This window comes from Rhinoderma darwinii, chromosome 2 (genome assembly GCF_050947455.1).
Source record: "Rhinoderma darwinii isolate aRhiDar2 chromosome 2, aRhiDar2.hap1, whole genome shotgun sequence".
Taxonomy (NCBI): domain Eukaryota; kingdom Metazoa; phylum Chordata; class Amphibia; order Anura; family Rhinodermatidae; genus Rhinoderma; species Rhinoderma darwinii.
This window is the reverse complement of record NC_134688.1, coordinates 250,623,123-250,647,798: the sequence shown is the minus strand read 5'-3', so window position 1 is coordinate 250,647,798 and position 24,676 is coordinate 250,623,123. Positions and strand designations below refer to the sequence as shown.

At 42.4% G+C, this 24,676-nt stretch overlaps 1 protein-coding gene and 1 long non-coding RNA gene across 14 annotated transcripts in view; one reads left to right on the top strand and one right to left on the bottom strand.

The window, feature by feature from the left end:
• LOC142742883 (microtubule-actin cross-linking factor 1-like) overlaps positions 1 to 24,676 on the top strand; it is a 236,195-nt gene that overhangs the window by 61,608 nt on the left and 149,911 nt on the right. Inside the window, exon 1 of one of the 12 annotated variants that reach the window (XM_075853084.1) lies at positions 24,000 to 24,077. The exons of the other annotated variants lie outside the window; for them this stretch is intronic. Within the exon in view, the coding sequence (XP_075709199.1) occupies positions 24,026 to 24,077 (52 nt within the window). The 5' untranslated portion in view covers positions 24,000 to 24,025. Of the gene's footprint in view, positions 1 to 23,999; positions 24,078 to 24,676 lie in introns of those variants that run through there. 12 annotated transcript variants of the gene reach the window in all.
• LOC142742887 (uncharacterized) overlaps positions 1 to 24,676 on the bottom strand; it is a 68,349-nt gene that overhangs the window by 27,859 nt on the left and 15,814 nt on the right. The gene's annotated exons all lie outside the window — the stretch shown is intronic.

The window sequence follows — 24,676 nt, the reverse complement described above, 5'->3', positions numbered from 1 at the left end:
AAATCGCATGTACCCCAAAACTGTACCATGAAAACTACAGATTGTCCCGCAAGAAATAAGCCGCACACAAAATAAAGTTCTTGCTCATAATATGGCGATGAAAAATGTGCAGTGTTCCAAAAGCGGATAAGATTGGGCACCATTTATCAGTGCGACACTGGCGACTTATCTATGAATTATTATTTATTTACCCCATTATACCCTCTTATTATGCCCTGATGTACCCCGCACAGCTTACACATTATAAACTGAAATCCCAGTAAAACCCCAAACAGAACAACTACCAAGCTAAATCTGCGGTCCAAAAGCCAAATGGCGCTCCCTCCTTTCTGAACCCTACAGTGTGCCCACACAACAGTTTACGTCCACATATGTGGCATCGCCATGGCTGGGAGAACCCGCTTGGCAGTTTACGAGATGTGTGTCTTCAGGGGCACAAACTGGACACAACATATTGGGCACTAAAATGGCATATCAGTGTAAAATTGCAATTTTCAATTTGCACCAATTACGAATGAAAAACCGCCTGTGGGGGCAAAATGCTCACCACCCATTAAAATGCCTTAAGTGTAGTTTCCATAATAGGGGTCACATCTAAGGGGGTTGTTTTACTATTTGACCTCAGAGCCCTTCAATTGTGAGCCAATTCTGTGAAAATCACCAAAATAGACCTCAAATTCACATGGTGCTCTTCACTTGTGAACCCGGTCATATGTCCATGCAAATGATAAATGCTTTGAGGGGTGTAGTTTCCAAAATGGGGTCACATCTTGGGGGCTCCCACTGTCCTCTGGTACCTTTTAGGGTTTTGCAAATGCAACATGGCGCCCAAAAACCAATCCAACCAAATAGCGCTCCCGCCCTTCTGAGCCCTGCTGTGTGTCCAAACAGAAGTTTCTGACCACATGTGGGGTATTGCCGTCCTCGTGAGAAATTGCTTTACAAATGTTGGGGTACTTTTTCTCCTTTATCCCTTGTGAAAATGAAAAAATTTATTATGGAAAAAAATTTGATATTCATTTTTATGGCCTAATTCCAATAAATTCTGGAAAAGACCAGTGGGGTCTAAATGCTCACTATGCCCCGAGATAGATTCCTTAAAGGGTGTAGTTTACCAAATGGGGTCACTTTTGAGCGCATTCCTACTGTTTTGACTCCGCAGGCGCTTTGCAAATGTGACATTGCACCTGAAAACCATTCCAGCTAAATTTGAGCCCCAAATAATGCTCCTTCCCTTTTGAGCCCTGCCGTGTGTCCAAACAGCAGTTTATGAGAAATTGTTTTTCAAATGTTGGGGTGCTTTTTTTCCTTTATTCCTTGTAAATATTGGAAATGGCCACACTTGATCTGAAAAAATGTATCTCTCTATTTTTATGGCCTAATTCCACTAAATTTAGCAAAAATCCTGTGGTCAAAATGCTCATTATACCCCTTGACAAATTCCTTCATGGGTGTGGTTTCCCAAATGGGGGTCAATTTTGAGTGGTTTCCACTGATTTGGTCCCTCAAGAGCTTTGCAAATGTGGCATGGCGCAGCAAACCATTCAAGCTAAATTTGAGCTCCAAAAGCCAAATTGTGCTCCTTTCCTTCTAAGCTCTGCCGTGTGTCCAAACAGCAGTTTATCACCACATATGGGGTATTGCTGTGCTCCGAGGGGGTTGCCTTACAAATGTTGGTGTTTTTTCTCCTTTTTTGCAAAAATGGAAAAATCTGAGCTAAAAATAAATTTTATTAGAAAATGCTTAGATTTTCATTTTTACGGCCTAATTCCATACCACATCTCGGGTATTGCCGTAATTGGAGGAAATTGCTTTTCAAATGTCAGGGTGTTTTTTTTTCTCCGTTATGCTTTGTAAAAATTGAAGTTTTATTGGAAAAAATTGACATTTTCATTTTCACAGCCTCATTCCATTAAATTCAGGAAAAAAACTGTGGGGTCAAAATGCTCACTATACCCCTTGAAAATCCCAGTGGTGTAGTTTGCCAAATGGTGTATTTTTGGGGATGTTTCCAATGTTTTGGTCCCACAAGAGCTCTTCAAACCGGACATGGTGCCTGAAATATATTCTAATAAATAGAAGGCCCCAAAATACTCAGGGTGCTCCTTTGCTTCTGAGGCCGGTGCTTCAGTAAATTACCACACTGGGGCCACATATGTGATATTTCTAAAAACTGCACAATCTGGGAAATAAATATTGAGTTGTGTTTCTCTGGTAAAACCTTCTGTGCTAGGATATGTTCAGACGCCCTATTTACGGACGTAATTCAGGCGTTTTACGCCTAGAATTACGGCCGAAAAACGGCTCCAAACCGTCTGCAAACCTCTGCCAATTCAATGGGTCTTAGTGTTCTGTGCAGACGGGCTTTTTTTTTTAGGCGCCGCTGTCAAAAGACGGCGTGTAAAAAGACGCCCGCCTCAAAGAAGTGCATGTCACTTCTTGGTACGTAATTGGAGCCGTTTTTCATTGGAGCTGGTTTTCATTGGAGTCAATTTAGGCCTGATTTACACGCGCGTGTGCGTTTTGCGCATGCAAAAAATGCAGCGTTTTGCGTGCGCAAAAGGCACTTAACAGCTCCGTGTGTCATCAGTGTATGATGCGCGGCTGCGAGATTATCTCGCAGCTGCCATCATTATGACACTCCGTTTGGATGTTTGTAAACAGAAAAGCACGTGGTGCTTTTCTGTTTACGTTCAGGGTATGTTCACACGAGAAGTGGCTTTTACGTCTGAAAAGACAGACTGTTTTCCGGAGAAAACAGCTGCCTCGTCTCAGACGTAAAAGCTCCTCCTCGCATTTTGCGGGGCGTCTTTGACGCCCGTAAATCTTGCGCTGCTCTTCATTGACTTCAATGAAGAACGGCTCAAATTACGTTGCAAAGAAGTGTCCTGCACTTCTTTGCCGAGGCAGTCATTTTACGCGTCGTCGTTTGACAGCTGTCAAACGACGACGCGTAAATGACAGGTCGTCTGCACAGTACGTCGGCAAACCCATTCAAATGAATGGGCAGATGTTTGCCGACGTATTGTAGCCCTATTTTCATACGTAAAACGAGGCATAATACGCCTCGTTTACGTCTGAAAATAGGTCGCGTGAACCCAGCCTCAGAGTTTGACAGCTGTTGCGCAAATCACGCGAACAGCGCACAAAGATAGGACATGTCGTGAGTTTTTTTCAGCGCACTCATGCTGAGCAAAACTCACGGACTGTCTGCATGCCCCCATAGACTAATATAGGTGCGTACGACACGCGTGAAAAGCACGCGCGTCGCACGCACGTATATCACGCTCGTGTAAACAAGGCCTAAGTCTTGTCAAAACGTCTGAAATTCAGGAGTTGTTTTCGCCTGAAAACAGCTCCGTCATTTCAGACGTAATTGGCGTTGCCGTGTGAACATACCCTTACAGAGAAAAAAGGACTAAAAATAAATTTCTGCAAAAAAAATAATTTGTCAATTTCACCCCTACTTTGCATTAATTCTTGTGAAACGCATAAAGGGTTAATAAATTTTCTAAATGCTGTTTTGAATACTTTGAGGGGTGCAGTTTTTAAAATGGGGTGATTTATGGGGGTTTGTATTGTATGGGCCCCTTAAAATCACTTCACAACTGAACTGGTCCCTGTAAAAATAGCCTTTTTGAAATTTTCTTTAAAATGTGAGAAATTTCTGCTAAAGTTCTAAGCCTTGTAACGTCCTAGAAAAATAAAAGGATGTTAAAAAAAACTATGCCAATCTAAAGTAGACATATTGGAAATGTTAATTAGCAACTATTTTGTGTGGTATAACTGCCTGTCTTACAATGTCTTTGTGTTTTTCACAATCAAATACTGAATGTATCGACCAAATTTTTCCAGTTACATAAAGTCCAATGTGTCACGAGAAAACAGTCTCCGAATAGCTTGGATAGGTAAAAGCATTCCAAAGTTATTACCACATAAAGTGACACATTTAATATTTGAAAAATGGGGCTGCGTTCTGAACGTGACAACTAGTCCACGTCCTTAAGGGGTTAACACAGTACATAATGATATGTTGATATACAGAAAGGAATTTGACAGACTTGCTTCTAGCTTAGAGGTGTCTGACTTAGAAGGTGTGGAAAGCCAGCAAAGGTGTGTCTGCCCCCAGGATAGACGCTGAGAGGGTAAATTGGGTGTGTCCTAGACACTTGCTTCCTTCCTGCGTCTATGTAATCTGTCAAACCACTGTAATATGGTTTGCTCCCTCTGTCACCCATCGGCGGCCCGTGAATGCGATCTCAGGCTGCCAACGGGTTGCCATTTCAGCCGGGTGTCTAACAAAGACCCCCAGGCCTGCCCTGGCTGTATGCCTATTATGCCGTACCAGAGGCATGGCCTAATAGATTGCCTGTCAGTATTACACTGACAGGCAATAATGCTTTGGTATACTAAGTATACCAAAGCATCTTCGATCAGATCGCATAGTGATGTCCACTAGTGGTACTAATAAATAATTAAAAACGGTCAAAGTTTTTGAAAATATAAAACAAATACGTGAACAGTAATAAAATAAAACCATTTTTTTTTCCATAAAAAGTGGTTTTATTTAATAAAAGTGTAAAAACAAACATGAAAAGTACACATATATGGTATCGCTGCGATCGTAACAACACAAAGAATAAAGTGAACACATTAATTCAACGGTATACTGAACGCAGTACAAAAAAACCCGCTAAAAACAATGTTAAACGCTTTTTTTTTCTGCATTCCCCCACCAAAAAAATATAATAAAAATGAATCAATAAGTCCCATGCACCCCAAAATAGTAACGATGAAAACTACTCCGTGTCCCGCAAAAAACAAGCCTTCATATGGCGATATCAACGGAAAAATAATACAATTATGGCTCTTGGAATGCGGTTATGCCAAAATGTATTTTTGTTTAAAAGGTTTTTTTATTGTGCAAACGTAGTAAAACATAAAAAATCCTAAACCTATGTGGTATCGTTGTAATCGTACCGACCCATAGAATAAAGGTAAAATGGTATTTATGCCGCATATTGAATGGCGTAAATTTAAAAAGCGAAAAACAATGCAGGAATAGCGGGTTTTTTCAATTCCCTTCAAGCAAAAAAGTTAATAAAAGTTAATCAATATAATATATGCACCAAAAAATGGTGCCATTGAAAAACATAACTCATCCCGCAAAAAACAAGCCCTCATACTCCTATGTTGACGAAAAAATAAGAGTTATAACTCTTGGAATGTGAAGATGAGAAAAATAAAAAAGAATGCTTGGTCATTAAAGCCAAAATAGGCCTGGTCGTTAAGGGGTTAAGACTACCTTAGCCTCTTATTAGACAACGGCGATGGTGGTTTTATGAAGACTGGCGTTTCATACGCCAGTCTTGATAGAAAGTTTGAGTAAGATTCATCATATTTATTAAGAGGCGAATGCCTATAAGGGCTTATTCAGACGAACGTATAATACGTCCGTGCAACGCGTCTGATTTTCACGCGCCTCACACGGACCTATGTTAGTTTGTGGGGCCGTTCAGACTGTCAGTGATTTTCACGCAGCGTATGTCCGCTGCGTAAAACTCACGACGTCCTATATTTGCCCGTTTTTCGCGCATCATGCACCCATTGAAGTCAATGGGTGCGTGAAAATCGCGCACGGCACACGGACGCACTTCCGTGTGTCGCGCGTGATGCGCGCTACAGTAGTCAAAACTATGAATGAAAACAGAAAAGCATCACGTGCTTTTCTGTTTACAAACATAAAAACAGTGTCATAATGATGGCGGCTGTGCGAAAATCACGCTGCCACGCATCATATGCTGCTGACACACGGAGCTTTTATGGAACTTTTGCGCGCACAAAAGGCACACGCTCGTGTGAATCCGGCCTTAATGTTACATCTTTTGTGCACCATCCATATCCCCCATTAGCCATAAAAAAAGACATACTTGCTACTCTTCTGCCCTCCGGGTCCCCTCAGCATTCCAGCACGGCTGCAGAAACATGGAGGACGTTATGCAGCAGTTTAGCTATGAATTCAGCACTGGGGTGAGATGTAACACTTAGGCTGGATTCACACGAGCGTGTGCGTTTTGCCCCCGCAAAAAACGCAGCATTTTGCGAGCGCAAAAGGCACTTGACAGCTCCGTGTGTCAGCCCCGCGTGCTTTTTGCGCAGCCGCCATCATTATGACACTCCGTTTGGATGTTTGTAAACAGAAAAGCACGTGGTGCTTTTCTGTTTTCATTCATCCTTTTCACAGCTGTTGCGCGAATCACGCTCGTCCCACGGAAGTGCTTCCGTGTGGTGCGCGTGATTTTCACGCACCCATTGACTTCAATGGGTGCGTGATGCGCGAGATACGCTCAAAGAACGGACATGTCGTGACTTTCGCAGCGGACTCACGCTGCAGAAAAATGACGCAACTGTCTGCACTGCCCCATAGACTAATATAGGTCCGTGCGACGCGCGTGACAATCACGCGCGTTGCACGGACGTATATCCTGTTCGCCTGAATAAGCCCGTAGGGTATGTTCACATGATTAACAAAATATGTCTGAAAATACAAAGCTGTTTTTCGCTGCGTTTTTTACTGCTGTTTTTGAAGCTGTTTTCAATAGAGTCTATGAGAAAACTGCTCCAAAAACGTCCCGAGAAGTGTCCTGCACTTCTTTTGACGAGCCGTCATTTTACATGCCGTATTTTGACAGCGACGCGTAAAATGACAGCTCGTCTGCACAGAACATCGTAAGACCCATTGCAAGCAATGGGCAGATGTTTGCCGACGTATTGGAGCCGTCTTTTCAGCCGTAATTCGAGGCGTAAAACGCCTCCATTACGTCTGAAAAGAGGTTGTGTGCACATACCCTTACTAGAAGTTGCAGCAGCGTCTGTGTGTCTCTCTTCCCTTGTCTTTGCCTCTTTCCCTCCTGCCACTCCCCCCTCGAGTCCTCTCTTGACTTCTGTGGGCAGCTGTAAACTGATCCTTCAGTGAGCTGATCGTCCACCTCTCTTTAGCAGTAAATTCAGGGTGAGTGAACAGTTAGGAGGGAGGGGTTAGTAGGAGAACAGTATGGTAAGTAGAGAAGGGGACATTATTCTATAACAAGACATATTAAAAAGTTTCTTATATTTGTTTGTACGTTTAATTTATGCTAAGTTTGTTGAAAAGTTAATGATCATTTAAGTCTAGGTTTAGACGTGGCGAATATGCTGCTCATTGAGGGTATGTTCACACGGCAGCGTCCGTAACGGCTGAAATTACGTGGCTGTTTTCAGGAGAAAACCGCTCCGTAATTTCAGCCGTAATGGCATGTTGAGGCGCTTTTTGCTGCGTCCATTACGGACGTTAAATGGAGCTGGTTTTCCATGGAGTCCATGGAAAACGGCTCCATTTACGTCTGAAGAAGTGACAGGCACTTCTTTGACGTGGGTGTCTTTTTTTACGCCCCGCCTTTTGACAGCGGGGCGTAAAAAAAATGTCCGTGTGCACAGAACATCGTAAGACCCATTCTAATAAATGGGCAGATGTTTGCCAACGCTATCGAGGCGCATTTTCGGACGTAAATCGAGGCGTAAAACGCCAGAATTACGTCCGTAAATAATCCGTGTGAACATACCCTTACTGTGAAATGTTGCCATAAATCTCATCCTTTGCATTGGGTGAAATCCGCACCGTTTTTCCAATTTAAGGCTGTTCATACTGTATCTACTTCGGATGGTCTGCTAGGAGTCTCCATCGCAGATCCCATCATATTTGCCGAACAAACACAACGGAAGGTTAGTTAAAGGTTAACCAAAAAACTTTTGACGTGTCATAGTGACATGTCAGAACTTTTGATCGGTGGGGGTCCGAGCACTGAGACTCCCACCGGTCTCTAAAACGAAGCAGCAGAAGCACTTGGGTGAGAGCTGCGCCACTTCGTTTCTGAACAGCTCTCCTCAGAAAGATGAGCGAGCAGTGTAAAGACTCTTAATAGACTTTCTACTGAACCCACTTGCTCAGTTTCTTGCTCCTTTTGGAAATTAATGCAGATACAAGAGATCCGTCAAAAAAGCGTATTGTTGTTCTTAAAAGGTATTCCTGTAAACTTAAAAAAAAAAAAGGCTGTATAAACAGGATGAAAAAAAATGTGGTGTAGCCTTATTGCAGGTAAAAAGTAGAGCAGATAATTTTTTTTTCTTATTACATTTTTTTTTCACAATGAGGTTAATAGGAACAAAAACATTACACCGAAAGCAATCCTTGGAATGGATGGGCATATAGAGTACCTACGGCTCTGCCATGTACGTAAACCTTAAAGGCTATGTAAACTTTTTGAAGACTTTTTATTTTATAAATTTTTATTTATTTTATTTTTTTACTAAAACAATATATTATAATGTTTTCTTCAATTATGTGTTTTTGTTTTTTTTTTGCTTTTTAAGATACAGCTTCTATGTATCCAGGATACATAGAAGCTGTGTCTCTCACTGAAACCTGAATCTGTCAGGACTGATGAAACTTCAGTGACAGTGGGTCCTGCGTGTCTGACATGCAGGACCCGCTGTCTTAGATGTGATCGATAATGCTTTGTTCACATCTGCGTCAGGGCTCCGTTCCGACGTTCTGTCGGAGCTTTCCGTCGGAACGGAGCCCTGACTGTCACAAACGGAATTTCCATCACCATTGATTTCAATGGTGACGGATCCGGTGTCAATGGTTTCCATTTGTCTCAGTTGTGCAGGGGTTTCGTCATTTTGATGGAATCAATAGCGTAGTCGACTACGCTATTAATGATGTCAAAACGACGGAAACCCTGCAGAACTTTGGCACCGGATCCGTCACCATTGAAATCAATGGTGATGGAAAGGAAACGTGAACAAAGCCTAACACCTGGATTCTGCGTGTCAGACAAGCAGGACCCGCTGTCACCGAAGCAGTCAGCCCTGCAGACAGATTTGGTTTTGAGCGCAAGATACAGTTTCTATGTATCCAGCAAACACAGAAGCAGTATCTCAAAAAGTACCGTAATTTTTTTTTAACATTAAAAAACCATTACAAAGTTGCATTAAACACTATAATACATTGTTTTTTGTTGTTTTTTTTTATAAAGAAAAGTCTTAGGCGGGATTCACACGACAGGGTACCGCTCGAGCCCGAGTGTCGGCCGGTAAAATCAGCCATTTTGCCCGGCCGGTTTGCATAAAGTTTTGCATCCGGGCCGGGCAGATCTGGATAGTGACATCAGCGGGCAACTCCTGAAGGGGAATCCCCATGTGTTCGGGGATTCCGCTTCAGGAGTTTCCCCTGATGTCACTGCCCAGATATGGATAGAGACATCAAGCGCTCTGTCCAGGAGCGGAATCCCGAAAACACGGGGATTCCGCTCCTTCAAGGAGCTAAAGTGGGGCTAGCACATAGCAGAGCAGGGAGATACCTCCCTGCTCTGCTATAGTGGCGTCGCTACAGTAGTAGTAGTAGCAGCCGCCGCAGCAGCAGCTGCTGCTAGCGGCGCCATGGAAGGTGTCGCCGGGCCAGGGCGCTTTTAAAACAAGCAGGGGAAGGGAGCCAGCGCAGCGCTCCCTCCACCTGCTGTACACCCCGGCCCTGCCACACAGTGTACAGCCATTCGTCCGAATGGCATAAACTCCTTCTCCTCACATGCACTCTGCGGTGTGAGGAGGAGGAGATAGAGCGCAAGCGACGGAAAACCCGGCCATCACTAGGGACACATTCCGGTGGTGGCCGGGTACCCGGCCGAAAATAGAGCATGTCCTATTTTTTGACGGCCGGTTTTCCCGGCCGTCAAAAAATCGGTCGTGTGAATAGCCCCATTAGGGGTCTATTATTCCTAATGCAGCCAGGTGCCGGCCGATTTATGAACGGCCGGCACCCGGCCGGGAAACCCTGTAGTGTGAATGAGGCCTAATATAGCCTTTAAATATGATTTTAGATGAAAAAAATTTGGGTTGTGTGTAAAAGATTTTGGTATAAAATAGTTTGCTGTGAATATATGTGGAAACATTACTGGAGCCGGTAGATTTGCTTGCTGTCTCGTACATCGCAATTTGGTTTCCTGAAGGCAAACATAAGTGTTGTTGTTTGTTTGTATTTCCCTTATTAACTCCCACATAAAGGACTTTTTGTTTTTTACATGATATATTACTATACTCACTGTTTGAGTCTGATTAGCAGGTTGTTCTATTTATTTACATGGGGTGCTGGTGTAACTGGCCCCAATTTTTCAGTAATAAATACAAAAATAATTATTTCTGTCCAGAAATTGGGATTCTTATAACAGCTGGGATGGGACAGCTTTCATAGTACACTTTCACGTACATGGCGTTTTGTCGGGAAACTTAGTTATTGCACGTTTAGCAGGAACAGTTTGAAGGAACTCCTATGTTACTGATCACATGGACAGCTGGCAGAGCAGTTGTCCACGGCATAATAAAATCTCAGGCATGTTGCAGGGACTTGTCATTTCCTGTATATCAGAAAATAGAACCTATGTAAGGAAACAATTGTGCACAGGAAAGGAGCTGCTATTATACAACCAAGCGTTTATAAGAAGCCTTGCTCATTGGTCATCAACAAAGCTGCAGCTAAGGGCCCATTTACACCACAAAATGTTCACTCACCGATAAATGATCAGCGGATTGAAACATTGTTACCAGTATCTGAGGGACTTTTCCATCAGTACAGTTTCCGTACATATGCCGCCATTTTCCATTGTAGCAGTAAATGAATTGAATATTTTGCTTTTGTTATCTTTTTCAGAATTTAGACTAGGCAATACTGGGTATGATTGTTCAGCGATTTCAAATCGTAGAGAGTAGTGTGACTAAAATTGTGTGCAATTTTACAAGCGCGTATTGTCTCAGCTCACAGAAAAGAAACCCATCAGGTGTGATTTATCAAAGTTGCATTCTGCTTAAGGCAGCCTTTTTTTTGGTTCTATTCTATCTTACTGTCGCTTACATATGAAATAAAGAATTGCCGTCTCCATATTGTAATTCACCTATTCTGCTTGATTGGTTGAGGAGGGTTAGTATTGGTTTTGTTAAACTGAAGTGTATGGATATAAGGAAGGTTTAGGACTTTGGATGGAAGGTAATAGTAATGGAATTATTGTGCTGGTTACACAGGTTCAAACTAAGGCCTCATCCACACAACCATCATTTTTATCCACAATTATGGATCCGTAATTGCGGATAAAATACTGACCCATTCATTTTTATCGGCCACGGACACGGACACCTACCCGTATATTTACGGGTGTGTCTCCGGGCCATAGTTATGACCCGCAAAAAATAGGACATGTCCTATTTTTTCCATTTACGGAACGTGCTCCTATACTTGATACTATGAGCACAGTCCGCAAATCCAGGTGACACTCCACGGCCCATCCGTGCAGTATTTACTTACCATAAATACTGCACAGACATGTGCATGAGTCCTAAATGTGGAGTTGGTCATAATGTAAAAGGGCTCATGTTGTCACCACATTGTTTTAAGCGATAGTTTGAATACTTGAATGTGCCGGAATATAACTATTGTATTAGTTTGCTGTTTAAGTTGAGCCTCCTGTATCAAAACTGTCTCAGGAGACTTGTTTCCCAAGTTAACTATCAGAGTTTAGCTTTCAATTGAAAGTTTAATTATTTAAATTTTTTCTCTGAAACCTTTGTTAATACTTGAGGCCTTTTGGCTTAGAATGGCATTAAAGGGGTTTTCCCATCAGAGACATTTATGGCATATCCACAGAATATGTCATAAATGTCAGATAGATGCGGGTCACAACTCTGGGACCCACACCTATCGCCTCATTCACACGACAGGGTCTGAGTGTCGGCCGATAAAATCGGCCGTTTTTCCTGGCGGGTTTGCATCCGTTCCGATTCCTTTCCGGGCCGTGTTTCCGTTTTTAACGGACGATTTTGACCCGTTTTGCATCAGTTTTTTTCCCTGTCCGTTTTAAAATCGGATGAATTTCATTTAAATTTGTTGCCACACCCAGCCCCCTGTAGGTGATGCCACCCAGCCCCCCTGCAGGTGATGCCACCCAGCCCCCTCCCCCTTCCAGGAGAAGTCACTGACTTCTCCTGGAGAGGAATCCCCGGCCGTAGAGTCGGGGATTCCGCTTCAGAAGTGAGTGACGTCGCTGTGTCCATATATGGATAGTGTAGTCACTCACTTCTTCTGTAGCGGAATCCCCGGCCGTAGAGTCGGGGATTCCGCTTCAGAAGTGAGCGACGTTGCTGTGTCCATATATGGACAGTGTAGTCACTCACTTCTCCTGTAGCGGAATCCCCAATCCCCGGCCGGGGATTGGGGATTCCGACTCTTACAGGGAGAAAAAAAAGACCCTGCTCACATGCACTGTAAGGAGGAGGAGGAGAGAGAGAGCGCGAGCGACGGAAGACACGGCTGTCACTCTGGACACATTCCGGTGATGACCGTGTATTACCCGGCCCCATAGACTTCTATGGGTGCCGGGTAAACGGCCGAAAATAGGGCATGTCCCATTTTTTGACGGCCAGGTTTCCCGGGCCGTCAAAAAATTGGTCGTGTGAATAGCCTCATTAGGGGTCTATTGTTCCTACTGCAGCCGGGTGACAGCCGATTTATGAACGGCCGTCACCCGGCCAGGAAACCCTGTCTTGCGAATAAGGGCTATCTCTAGAACGAGGCCCCCTAAACCCCGTCCAACTTTTTTCTGCTCACGCTGCCTACCCGGCCACTTCCTGACTATATGGTCGGGATCTACGAAAACAACGTAACTCGCTGAGCTACGCTGTTAACATAACTCCCATAGTAGTGAATGAATGGCAGTTACGGAAGCAGCGTAGCATGCGACTTACGCTGATTCCGTAACTACCGTTCAGTTCTATGGGACTTACAGAAACAGCGTAGCTCAGCGAGCTACAGTGTTTCCTAATTCATAGTAGGAATTCATCTGCTTCTACTGCAACACAGACCGGCAGAACGGGTTTTAAGGTGCCCCGTTCTAGAGATAGGTATGGGACCCACATCTATCTGACATTTATGACATATCCTGTGGATATGTCATAAATGTCTCTCGTGGGAAAAACCTTTTAAAGGCTATGTACTTCTTTTGAATGCAAAAATATTTTTTTAATGCAATGTTTTTTTAAGCAACTTTCTAATTTACATTAATTAAACAATTTGTTTTAACTTTTTACGATACAGCTTCTTTATCCTGTATACATAGAAGCTGTATTGCTCTCTCTCTCAGCCGATTTCCGTCAGTTCAGCTGCACTAACGGCTCAGCTGAGATCAGGTCCTGCGTGTCTCTGACACACACAGGATCCACCTAATATCGATCACATCTAAGTTCATAACTTGTATGTGATCAATATTTCCGTTCAAAGGTGTATATAGCCTTTAACCTGCCTTACGATTAAGGTGTCTAGACAGATGGCAGTACTTGAGCAAAGTGACTATAAAAGCATTAGTCTATGATCCAGATACCCAATTTTTTTCAGTAAAAATAAAACCTAGAATCTGTGATTTCTATCTAGGGGACTTCTGTTTTGCCTGGATGCTTTAACCCCTCTGGGGCTGAGCCATTTTTTGATTTTGTATTTTCGTCTTTCACTCCCTGCCTCCCAAGAGCCATAACTTTTTTTTATTTTTCTGTCTGTAGGGTGGTATGAAGGCTTATTTTTCGCTGGAGGGGTTGTAGTTTCTATTGGTGCCCTTTAAAGTACCATATAATGTACTGGAAAACTGAAAAAAAAATTCGCTGGCTGAATTTGGAAAAAACTGCGATTCCTCCATGGTTTTTTGGGCTTCGTTTTTGCGGCTTTCACCGTGCGGTAAAAACGACAACTGAACTTTACTCTGTGGCTCAATCAATATAATTAAGGGGATGCCAAATTTATATTGTTTTTTTTCTATTTGACTACTTTAAAATAACACCACATTCTGAGCGCCAAATTTATTGGTCGATTTGAGTGGTGTGAAGGCTTATTTTGTGTTGGACGAGCTGTCGTTTTTTTTTGGTACATACAAAGTTGGCCAAAAAACAGCAATTTTGGCAAATTTTCAGATTTGTATTATTACGGCATTCACCGCGCACATTAAATAACGCTATATTGTCTTGACTTTTACGGACACAGATACTAATTTTGTTTACTTTTTTTATTTTTTACGTTACTTTTGAGGAAAAATTGGACAAGGTTTTTTTTTAAAACTTTTAATATTTTTTTTTACGCTACTAAATAGTTTATTTAACTTTTTTTTTTTACACACACATTTCATTAACCCCTTAGTGACCAGCCCATTTTAGGCCCTAATGACCAACCTATTTTATTCGTTTTTCTATAGTCTCATTCAAAGAGCTATAACGTTTTTATTTTTTCGTCTACATAGCTGTATGAGGACTTGTTTTTTGCGGGATTAGTTGTACTTTTTAATAGCACCATTTTAGGGTACATATAATTTTTTATTAACTTTTTTTTGGGGGGGATTATAAAAAAAACCTGAAATTCCACAATTGTTCTATGCGTTTTTAAATTGACGCCGTTCACTGTGCGGCGTAAATAACATGTTACCTTTATTCTATGGGTCGGTACGATTACGGCGATACCACATATGTAGAGGTTTTTTATGTTTTACGACTTTTGCACAATAAAAACACTTTTGAACTAAAATTATTTGTTTTTGCATCGTCGCTTTCCAAGAGCCGTAACTTTATTTTTCCATCAATGTAGTGATTTTTTGGGCTTGTTTTCTGCGGGACGAGACGTAGTTTTAATTGGTACTGTTTTGGGGTGCATGGAACTTATTGATTCATTTTTATTATGACTTTTTTGGGGGGCAATGGAAAAAAATTGCAATTTCGCCATTGTTTTTTGCGTTGTTTTTTTTTTTTTTTTTTTTTTTTACGGTGCTCACCTTGCGGTTTAAATTACATATTAACTTTATTAACTGAGTCATTACGGTCGCGGCGATACCACATATGTGTACTTATATTTATTTTTTACACTTTTACTAAATAAAACCACTTTTTATGGAAAAAAAATGGTTGTTTTTATTTTACTTTAATTTTCTATTATTAATCTTTATTTCACATTTATTATTTATTTTATTAGTCCCACTAGGGGACTTTACTGTGCGATCTTCATATCGCTGCTATGATGCTTTGGTATACTTCGTATACCAGAGCATTGTTGCCTGTCAGTGTAAATCTGACAGGCAATCTATTAGGACGTGCCTCCGGCGCGTCCTAATAGGCATATGTCCATGGCAGACCTGGGGGCTTTTATCAAGCCCCCGGCTGCCATGACACCCCATTGGGGACCCGCGATTGCATTTGCGGGCCGCCGATGGGTGACAGAGGGAGCTCACTCCCTCTGTAAACAAGTTAAATGCCGCGGTCGCTATTGACGGCGGCATTTAACAGGTTAAATGGCCGCGATCTAAGTAAACTTCGATCGCGTGTGTTGCAGCAGGAGCCCAGCTGTCATCAGACAGCAGAGCCCCGGCTCCAGTCTGCACGGGATACCCGTGCAGGACTTAGACTAGGCTCACGTGAAAAGGCGTCAGCCTAGCCTAAGGCCCCTTAGTGACCAACGTGAAAAGACGTATTGGTGGTCACTAAAGGGTTTAATACCCCTAGGGGACTTGAACCAGTAATCGTTAGATCGCTGGTACAATATATAGTACAATTCTAGTATAGTAATTTTTACAGGCTTCTGTTAAAGAGGCTCTCTCACCACATAAGTGCCCTATCTCTTACATAATGAGATTGGCGCTGTAATGTAGATATCAGCAGTGTTTTTTTATTTAGAAAAACGATCTATTTTCACCAAGTTATGAGCGATTTTAGATTTATGCTCATGACAACCATCAGAACCCCCTGATCACATTGTGGGGGTGTTGATGAGATGTCAGAGGGGGCCGCCCCCCACTTTTTAGCGCCTCATATGCTGCGGTTGCGATTGACCGCAGCATTTAAGAGATTAAACGGCCAGGAACAGCACGATCGCTGTTCCTGGCCGTAAGTCACGGGTGTCAGCTGTAAAACAAAGCTGACTACTGCTGCGTATGGAGCGCGCTCAGCGCATGAGGGCACCCCAAACATCACCCCCCGCACCAGATCGTAATGGCACGTCCAGGTGCGCGAAGGGTTTAAATTGTAACGGTCGTTTACATTTTTTCCCCATAAATCAATAGTACAAGCGAATATTAGGGTATTTTCACAGTATTTTTGCAGGCAGAAAATTCTGCCTGGAAACATCCGGTCCGGATTTTTTTTAAGTGGTTTTGCACCACACGCGTTTGACACGTTTTTTTTTTTAGGCTTTTTTTTATTAGCTGTTTCTTCAACAGAAAGACGGAATAACCGCAAGCGTTTTTTACCGAAAAAAACGCGTAAAAAAACACGTTTATTTCCCTCTCCCATTGATTTTAATGGTGTTTTTGAGGCAGGAAACCGCCTTGATAGGGCATGTCGCTTCTTTTTCCTGCAAGCGTTTTTTTTTTGTTCGCTGTAAAAAACGCCTCCACCTCCCATTGAAATCAATGCGGGTCAATTTTGGCCGCTTTTGCCACGGTTTCCGCTGCAAAAAAACTGTGTGAACAGGGCCTTTGGAAACTGTTACATAAGTTGACAGAGAAAAATGCCTCTTTCTCTTTTTACCAGACTTCTGTTCTTCTCTCCCCTGCACTGATTTTTCACTCTCAATTCACTGCTAAAATCTGTATTCAGTAAGGCAGACATGAAAACATTTAACTGAGAGATCCGGTTACAGCTGCCCATAGAAGTCTATGGAGGGGGAAGGTGGAGGATGGACCTACAGAGAGAGACGGAGTAGAGAAACACAGATGCTGCAGCTTCTAGCGTTTTATCTCATCCCAGTGCTGTATTCACAGCTACACTGCTTCTTACTGCTGTAAAATGTTCTCTATGCTGCTCCTAGTAAGTGTTTTACTGTCTCAACCCATCCTCTGTCTGAGTTTCTCCATTCAGCAGCTCCCTCTTTCTGCTCTCTCCTCCCTCTCCATATAGCGCTCTAACAGGATCCCTCAGTAAGCTGTTTTCATCTCTGCCTCACTGAATACAGATTTTAGGAGTAAATTCAGAGTGAATGATCTGTACATATGGGAGAGGGAGAAGAGTATAAGTGGGGGAAGAGGCATTTTCCTCTAATCAGATATATTACAACGTTTCTTATATTTGCTTGTACTATTGATTTATGGGGAAAAAAAAATTAAAATGACGGCTACACTTTTAAAAAAAAGCCAAAAACAAATACAAAATTGAACACCTCTGACTATGCTATTGATTGTGTCAAACTGACAGAACTCTTACACAACTGAGACAAACGGAAACCATTGGCACCGGATCAGTCACCATTGAAATCAATGGTGATGCACATGGAAACCTATGGTTTCAGTTTGTTTCAGTCCCGTTCTGACGGGAAGCTCTGAGGCTGGGTTCACACGACCTATTTTCAGGCGTAAACGAGGCGTATTATGCCTCGTTTTACGCCTGAAAATAGGGCTACAATACGTCGGCAAACATCTGCCTATTCATTTGAATGGGTTTGCCGACGTATTGTGCAGACGACCTGTAACTTACGCGTCGTCGTTTGACAGCTGTCAAACGACGACGCGTAAATTGACTGCCTCGGCAAAGAAGTGCAGGACACTTCTTTGCCACGTAATTTGAGCTGTTCTTCATTGAACTCAATGAAGAGCAGCTCAAGATATACGAGCGTCACAGACGCCTCGTACATTACGAGGAGGAGCATTTACGGCTGAAACGACGCAGCTGGTTTCTTCTGAAAACAGGCTGTTATTTCAGCCGTAAATGACAGCTAGCGTGTGAACATACCCTGACGGAACGTCAGAACGGGACCCTGGCGCGGATGTGAAGAAAGCCTTAAAGACAACTTTGACTTTCAAGGGTTTCTGCCGAGTTGTCTTTTGTTTTGACTGGAGAAATAGTGCTGCATGCAGCGCTATATATTTTTTTTCTGTCAGATTTGACGGAATCTGCGACAGAGGCCTCTGACACATATGCGTATAAAGCCTGACCCATTCAGACTCTGCACATTGTGCATCTCTGCAAGTTAATATGGGTTCAGAAGAATATCCTAATATAATATGGGCATGTGAGTGTGATTGAAATGCTATAACTAAACCTATGACACTCCTGTTCTTTATAGACTGTAGATATAAATTCTGTGGTTGAATTATAGTGTGACAGCAATTATACGGTGCCGCATAGGCGCTGCTCACCTATGCTTCCAGAAATACAAGAGGGGGACAATGCTTAATGTGCATGGAGGAGGTATTAATGACTTGCTGTATTTTGGGGTCACATTGGGCCTGGCACTGGGGCTCATCAAGGCTGACTCTGTTTTGGGGTCACATTGTTGGAGGCACTAGCATTAGTGCTGTTTTGCAGGTTCTGCAGCAGGTTGGAATTTGTCATACAGTATAGTGTCCCAGTATAACCTTTGTAAAACACGCTTTAGTGTCTGTAGAACTACATTTTACTGAGAGAGAGAGAGACTGTTTGACATGAAGTCCCCACCCCTTCAAGTAGGTTTTTCAAAAAATGTACTTCTTACCAGCAATCTCCCTAGTTAATAATACTGAAATTCTGTCAGCTCTGCAATATCGTCACAGTTCTGACACGTTGAAAGGCTGGATTTGTAAGGTTTCTTTAGGAATTGGAGCACTTGTTCCTTTCCCTTTTTCTTTTCTGTTAGTGACTAGTCATTTCTAACAATAAGGGTATGTGCACACGGCAGCGTCCGATACGGCTGAAATTACGGAGCGGTTTTCAGGAGAAAACTGCTCCGTAATTTCAGACGTAATTGCTCGTCCTCGCATTTTGCGAGGCGTCATTGACGCCCGTAATCTTGAGCTATTCTTCATTGAATTCAATGAAAAACGGCTCAAATTACGTCCAAAGAAGTGTCCTGCACTTCTTTGCCGAGGCAGTCATTTTACGCGTCGTCGTTTGACAGCTGTCAAACAACGACGCATAAATGACAGGTCGTCGGCAAACCCATTCAAATGAATGGGCAGATGTTGGCTGACGTATTGTAGCCGTATTTTCAGGCGTAAATCGAGGCATAATACGCCTCATTTACGCCTGAAAATAGGTCGTGTGAACCCAGCCTAAGACTAGGTCAGAAGACAGGACTGCTCCTCTTATATAGTGAAATGAACGAACTTGGAATGGCCACGAGTGAGCCCTATTTATAACGTGAGGGGCTGGTGCAGCTTTGATTTCTTTTTTGATGGACTGGTCTCGTTGGTATGGATTTTTGGGGGACTGGTTTTACTGGCTCAGCAGCTGGTTGTCGGACACCCAGCAACTGGTTATTAGATTCCCAGCTGTTCATCTCTCCCTCAACTGGAATTTCTGGTGTCTGCTCAATTTGTCTTAACCCTTTTGTATTTTTTAAATTCTTGAAACAACTGTATGCCTTAAAGACTGAGCGCACATATTGCGTCTTGTTGCTTTTTTTAGGGGTATTATAAAGATTTTGAGTTCAAATCCAAGCTGTACAATATATTGTATTAATACGTAGCTGGACTAAATGTCATTCCTCTTTTCCTTCTGATGTTTCCCTTTTGTGCACTTAAGTTAAGGCGAACTTCCTGTTGCGGAAAACGTGGAATTCACAGTTCTTATTTGTAGCTTATTAGATATGCCTGGTCATTCTGTAACCGGAGTGCTGTATGCTATTTATGTTTTACTTTAATGAAACTAACCTTAGGCTTCATTCACACACAACCATAAACCAACCAATATAACTATACACCAATAAATACAATTTCCACAACGAAATGGCGTTTTACATTTGCTTTTTTGCTGCAGTTCTGAGACAGCGCCTAGAGGCCAACATGTGTAATTGTGAAAAGTTCACAGGATTAGGCCCCATGCACACGACCGTAAAAAAAACTCCGTAATTGTGGACCGCAATTATGGACCCGCCCGGTTCTATTAGCCGCGGACATGTTTCCGTATCGCTACGGAAGGGTGTCCGTGCCGTAGAACCGTGCCGGGAAGTATGGAGCATGTCCTACTTTTCTTTTTTGCGATAATGCGGCCCACTGGTGTCGCCGACCGTGCTTGCAATCGTGGGCCGTGATCTCGGGCATGGCCGTGTGCATTAGGCCTTATTGTTTTTACATGCTGTTAATATTCGGTTGTTTCCTTTATTAAAACCGAATAAAATAAATAAAATACAAAAAAATTAAATACCACCTAAAAAAATAACCACCTACTGTTTTCACTATCAACAAGTCTATGAGGTGCTAAGGAACTTAGGCGGTATTCACACGACAGGGTTTCCCGGCCCGCGGTAAGAAAGGCCATGCCGCTTTTTTTCTGCTAAAAGCCGCTTGGTAAAAAAACGCCTCCGCCTCCCATTGAAATCAGTAGGACTCGAATTTGGACTTTTTTGGTGCGGTTTCCCTGTCAAAATCGGCGCCAAAAAACACTAGTGTGAACTGGGCCGAGGCTTCTTTCAGAAAGGGCATATTTATATCGTATTCCACACCAAAAAAAAAATTCAAAAAATACAGTATTTATATGTAAATAGGATTTTCCAAAAATCTTTTTTTTCTTCAGAACTTCAAGTCCTCAACATGCCTATCATTTTGCAGTTTTTGCTGCAGAATTTCACAGGATTTAACCATTTTCAATTCAAAGGATAAAATCTGTGGCAAATCCAAAGAAGTTCACATGTAAAATGTGCTTATTTGTAAACCGTTTTGCAGTAGATTTGCAGCAAAATCCACCATATCTGGACATTCTTCAAAGGGGTTTTCCAGTCCCTAAAAATTCATGGTTTGTCCTCACGATAGGCCATCAATAGCTGATGGGTCGGGTCCAACTCCCAGGACCCCCGCCGATCAGCTGTTTTGAAGTGGGTGCAGCACTCGCATGAGCGCGGCTTCCCCTTCATTTCTACTTGCTCACTATGAATGTTCGACACACATTTAGCAGCGATTCACAGGTTTTGCAGCTTTCTCCTATTGGAGTGAATGGAAAAATGATGCAACACCGTGAATCGCCGCTACATCTGTGTCGACGTTTCACAGTGGGCAAGTAGAAATGAAGGGGAAACCGCGCTCATGCGAGTGCTGCAACCCATTAAAACAGCTGATCGGCGGGGGTCTTGAAAGTCTGACCCCGACCCATCAGCTATTGATGGCCTATCCTGAGGATAAACCATCAATTTTTAGGGACTGGACAACCGCTTTACCCTTTATCATGAATTCTATAATGAGCGTACATAAATATATTATACCATTTCATAAACAGCAATTTCTACATTTCTTCTTATTGCTGGAATTTATCCCTTTAGAGTATACTGTAGAGCGTTCTTATGAGGCAGATGTGCGGCTGCAAGGAATTCAGAACTCTGTAAGAAATTCCTCAAATTTGTCAGCAGACTGCAGGCTACTGTTTACAGCATAAAGTGCTGAATTAGCTTTAGAGATGTCGTTTTAGGAGAACCGCTCCGTTCAATGTCTATGAAAATGACATAAACACCCAAGCGCTTTCCTCAGCTGTTTCTGTCATTGACTTTAGGGTGGCTGTGCTCATGCTCGAAAGCCGCTCCATCGTCTATGTCCTTCTGACTGCGGTTAAGCAGTGAGGACCCCCGTTCTCTCGATCGCTGGGGGTTCCAGCAGTGGGCCCCTGGCGATCAGACGATTATCCCCTTTCCTGTAGATAAGAATTTGCTATTCATGACATTTTCTAGTATATTAATGGATGCTTTTCTATGGTGAACCTACACGTTATGCTCCATAGGCACATCTTGCACAGCTCAAACCCCAAAAAACACTTAATGCAATTTTTGTCACTTTAATTATAAAACTAAATCTGTCAACTGAATATGCTGCCCTATATGTAAGGACAACCTAATAATAATTTTTGGTGAATAGGAGCGCAGAAAGAATACAGCGGTCTCATTAATAATTCCACTGTCTTCATGAGGGGATGGATGCTCCCACGACCCCTGCCCTTCAGACCTGATGTGTTGTGGTGGCGTTGGTTGCTATGTGGTACTGCACCTAATAGAGTAGAAACCCACTTAAAAGCTGTCGCTGTGAAGTAGCAAGTGAGCTTAGACAGTTTGATCAAAATGTGTTTGAAGAAGCTCCTGTTAGTTTTGTACATTTTTGCTTAGCAGCAATAGATCACGGTAGAAATTGGATGTGCAGTCCATGTCTTTTCTTTCACTTGCTTGCTTCATTCACATAATAGGACATTGTAAAGGGTGACTGATGTCTACCCAGTATGGCGGCATACATTCTGTCTTACAGACCCACACACTCTGTGTGCTGTCCTATGGTGCCGCTGAATGGCACTGTCTTCTAAGGGAGAATACCACCTTAATATGGCATGCGTTAAAACATGCCATCGTTTTTTTTTCTTTCTGCAAGCTCTGTATCAATCTGTGATTTAAAAACCTGCGTGTGGTATCGGTGTGATCACCAGAATGCGGGTCCCGAGCACCCTGTGTGAATTGAGCAGCGGTGTGTATGCGTAGCAACTGCTCTATTCACTGTCTAATGTTGATAGCTGATGCGTGTGCATTGGCGCTTCGGGGTGGGTTCACACTGTATTTTTTGGTGCGCTTTTAGCATGCGGTTTTTGTCTTGGTTAATGAACGTACATTGAGAGACATTGGAGTTTATCTACCAATTTTTTAAAAAAAACACCACATACTAAAAGTGCAACAAAAACGCAGTGTGAACCCAGACTAATAGTTACTTTCTTTTATCCGGATCATTTCCACTTACAAAGGAAGTGATAAGCGTAATAGAAATATCTAAGGTAATTGCAGATAATGAAATATACGGGAGCAGGTTTACCAGAGGTGAAACTGTGCCAGAAATAGATGAGCCAAAGCTGATAACAATCGTATGGTATAAATCCATGTTGCAGACGTATCTGCCTTCAAAGTGTCGATTTTGCTGTACACATTTAGTGTGAATAGAATTTTATAGTGCATAGGGGGCGCCAGTGGTTCTATCGGGTGCAGGAGGAAGACGTTCTAGGACTCTAATGCCCATCTTGTTGTAGAGTAGGTGTATACTAGACTTATGGAGATGCATGTTAATGTTGTATTCAGTTTTGATGGCGGTGGTCATCAGTTTCCGTGACATGTCATTTCTAAATTTTTTTTTTTCAATGTATTTTTATTTTTTTACTACTAGTGTCGTGATAAAGCTGCAACATTTTTAAAGGGCCCAGCTGAAAGTTTGCTTAATAGGGACGTCATCTGTGTTTATCACTGAAATTGGACTTGTAATACTTGATGAAGAATGCAGCTTTTTCAGAAATGCATCTCCATGTCATTTAAACATATTTGATAGCTTTTACCTGTATTGTGGAGTTCTGGACCCCTTTATAAGGTTTAGTTCTGTAGACTTGAGCAGAGTACCCCTGTAGTATGTGAATATTTGTAGTTTTTGAAAGCTCTCATTCTCTTTAGGGATCATAGGGTGCATATGAGTCTCTACTGTAATCCTCTCCTTTCACTGGTAACATCTCTCCTGAATCTGCCAGCTGTCTGGGAGCAGGTGAGGAAACCCAATCTCCCAGCCGCACTTGTGTTCAGCTATGACATGTGTGGACCGCTTTCCTCACAAAATTTCATTTGGTCCTTGCATTCTTAATGCTGGGATGCTCGCTGCTTTGTGTGTTACTGTGTGCATGATGTGATGGTTGGAATATCTCTGGGCGTTCACTTAGTAGAGTAGCTTTAGGGCTGGATGGTATTATTGGACTTGTCGGTGTAAAGTTCAAATTGTAAAGAATGACTTCCGTGTATATGTATCCTAGTCTGTTGTAGAATTACTTGGAGCAGATATAAGCCCCCATTATTGCTGAATTCTTTGCATGACCTCTTGATGCACAGTGACCGTGTGTTTGCCTAGTCTGGGGGTTAGAGCTTTGCTGACTGTACAGGGATCATTTACCTCTAGGTTACAGAGGTGCAGGTTGCTCACTGAATGTCCAGTGCACACCCCTGCTGGAATTCACCATGAGTATCTCCAACTACAGGAAATTTCTACAGGACCTAAATAACCTTAAAGGTACGTACGTTTAAATGTTTCCTTGTCAAGACCCTTTCAATCTTCTCTGAGGGGCTGTACATTTTCATAGCTGCTAGCTCATAGGTCTTCATGATTTTTTGTCTTTTTAAATTGCTTATTGCAAGCTTCTATATGTTTTTATGTGATCATGTGTTTGTGTGATCATTTGGAGAGAGGCAACGTTAGTAAACCATAATTGAGTAGAAAATGTGTATAGTTCATGTGTTTGTGCTATGATGCTCTGCATGGTCCTGCCCACACAACAATGGATCTATCTTTATTGCTATGTGGCTTTATACTGTCAGTTCCTGGCTCACGTATGTCATCTATAGCTGTATCATTTAACTTTCCTGCGCTGTACGCTGCCTTTCGTTTTCCCTCTTGTTTTGTCGGATGTGTCCTTGTCTCACTAATTTGAAAGGCAAACTGAGCCATGACCTGATGTTCTGTCTTACCAAGGTATTAGCCCAAACAGACTTTTTACCTTTTTAAAGTATTGACATTTCTTTCACTTGTCAAACTGTGCCTAGTATTATTTACTAGCTATAGTCCTTAAATGTGATCTATTATGTGACGCTGCCCTATCTGTATATTCTATT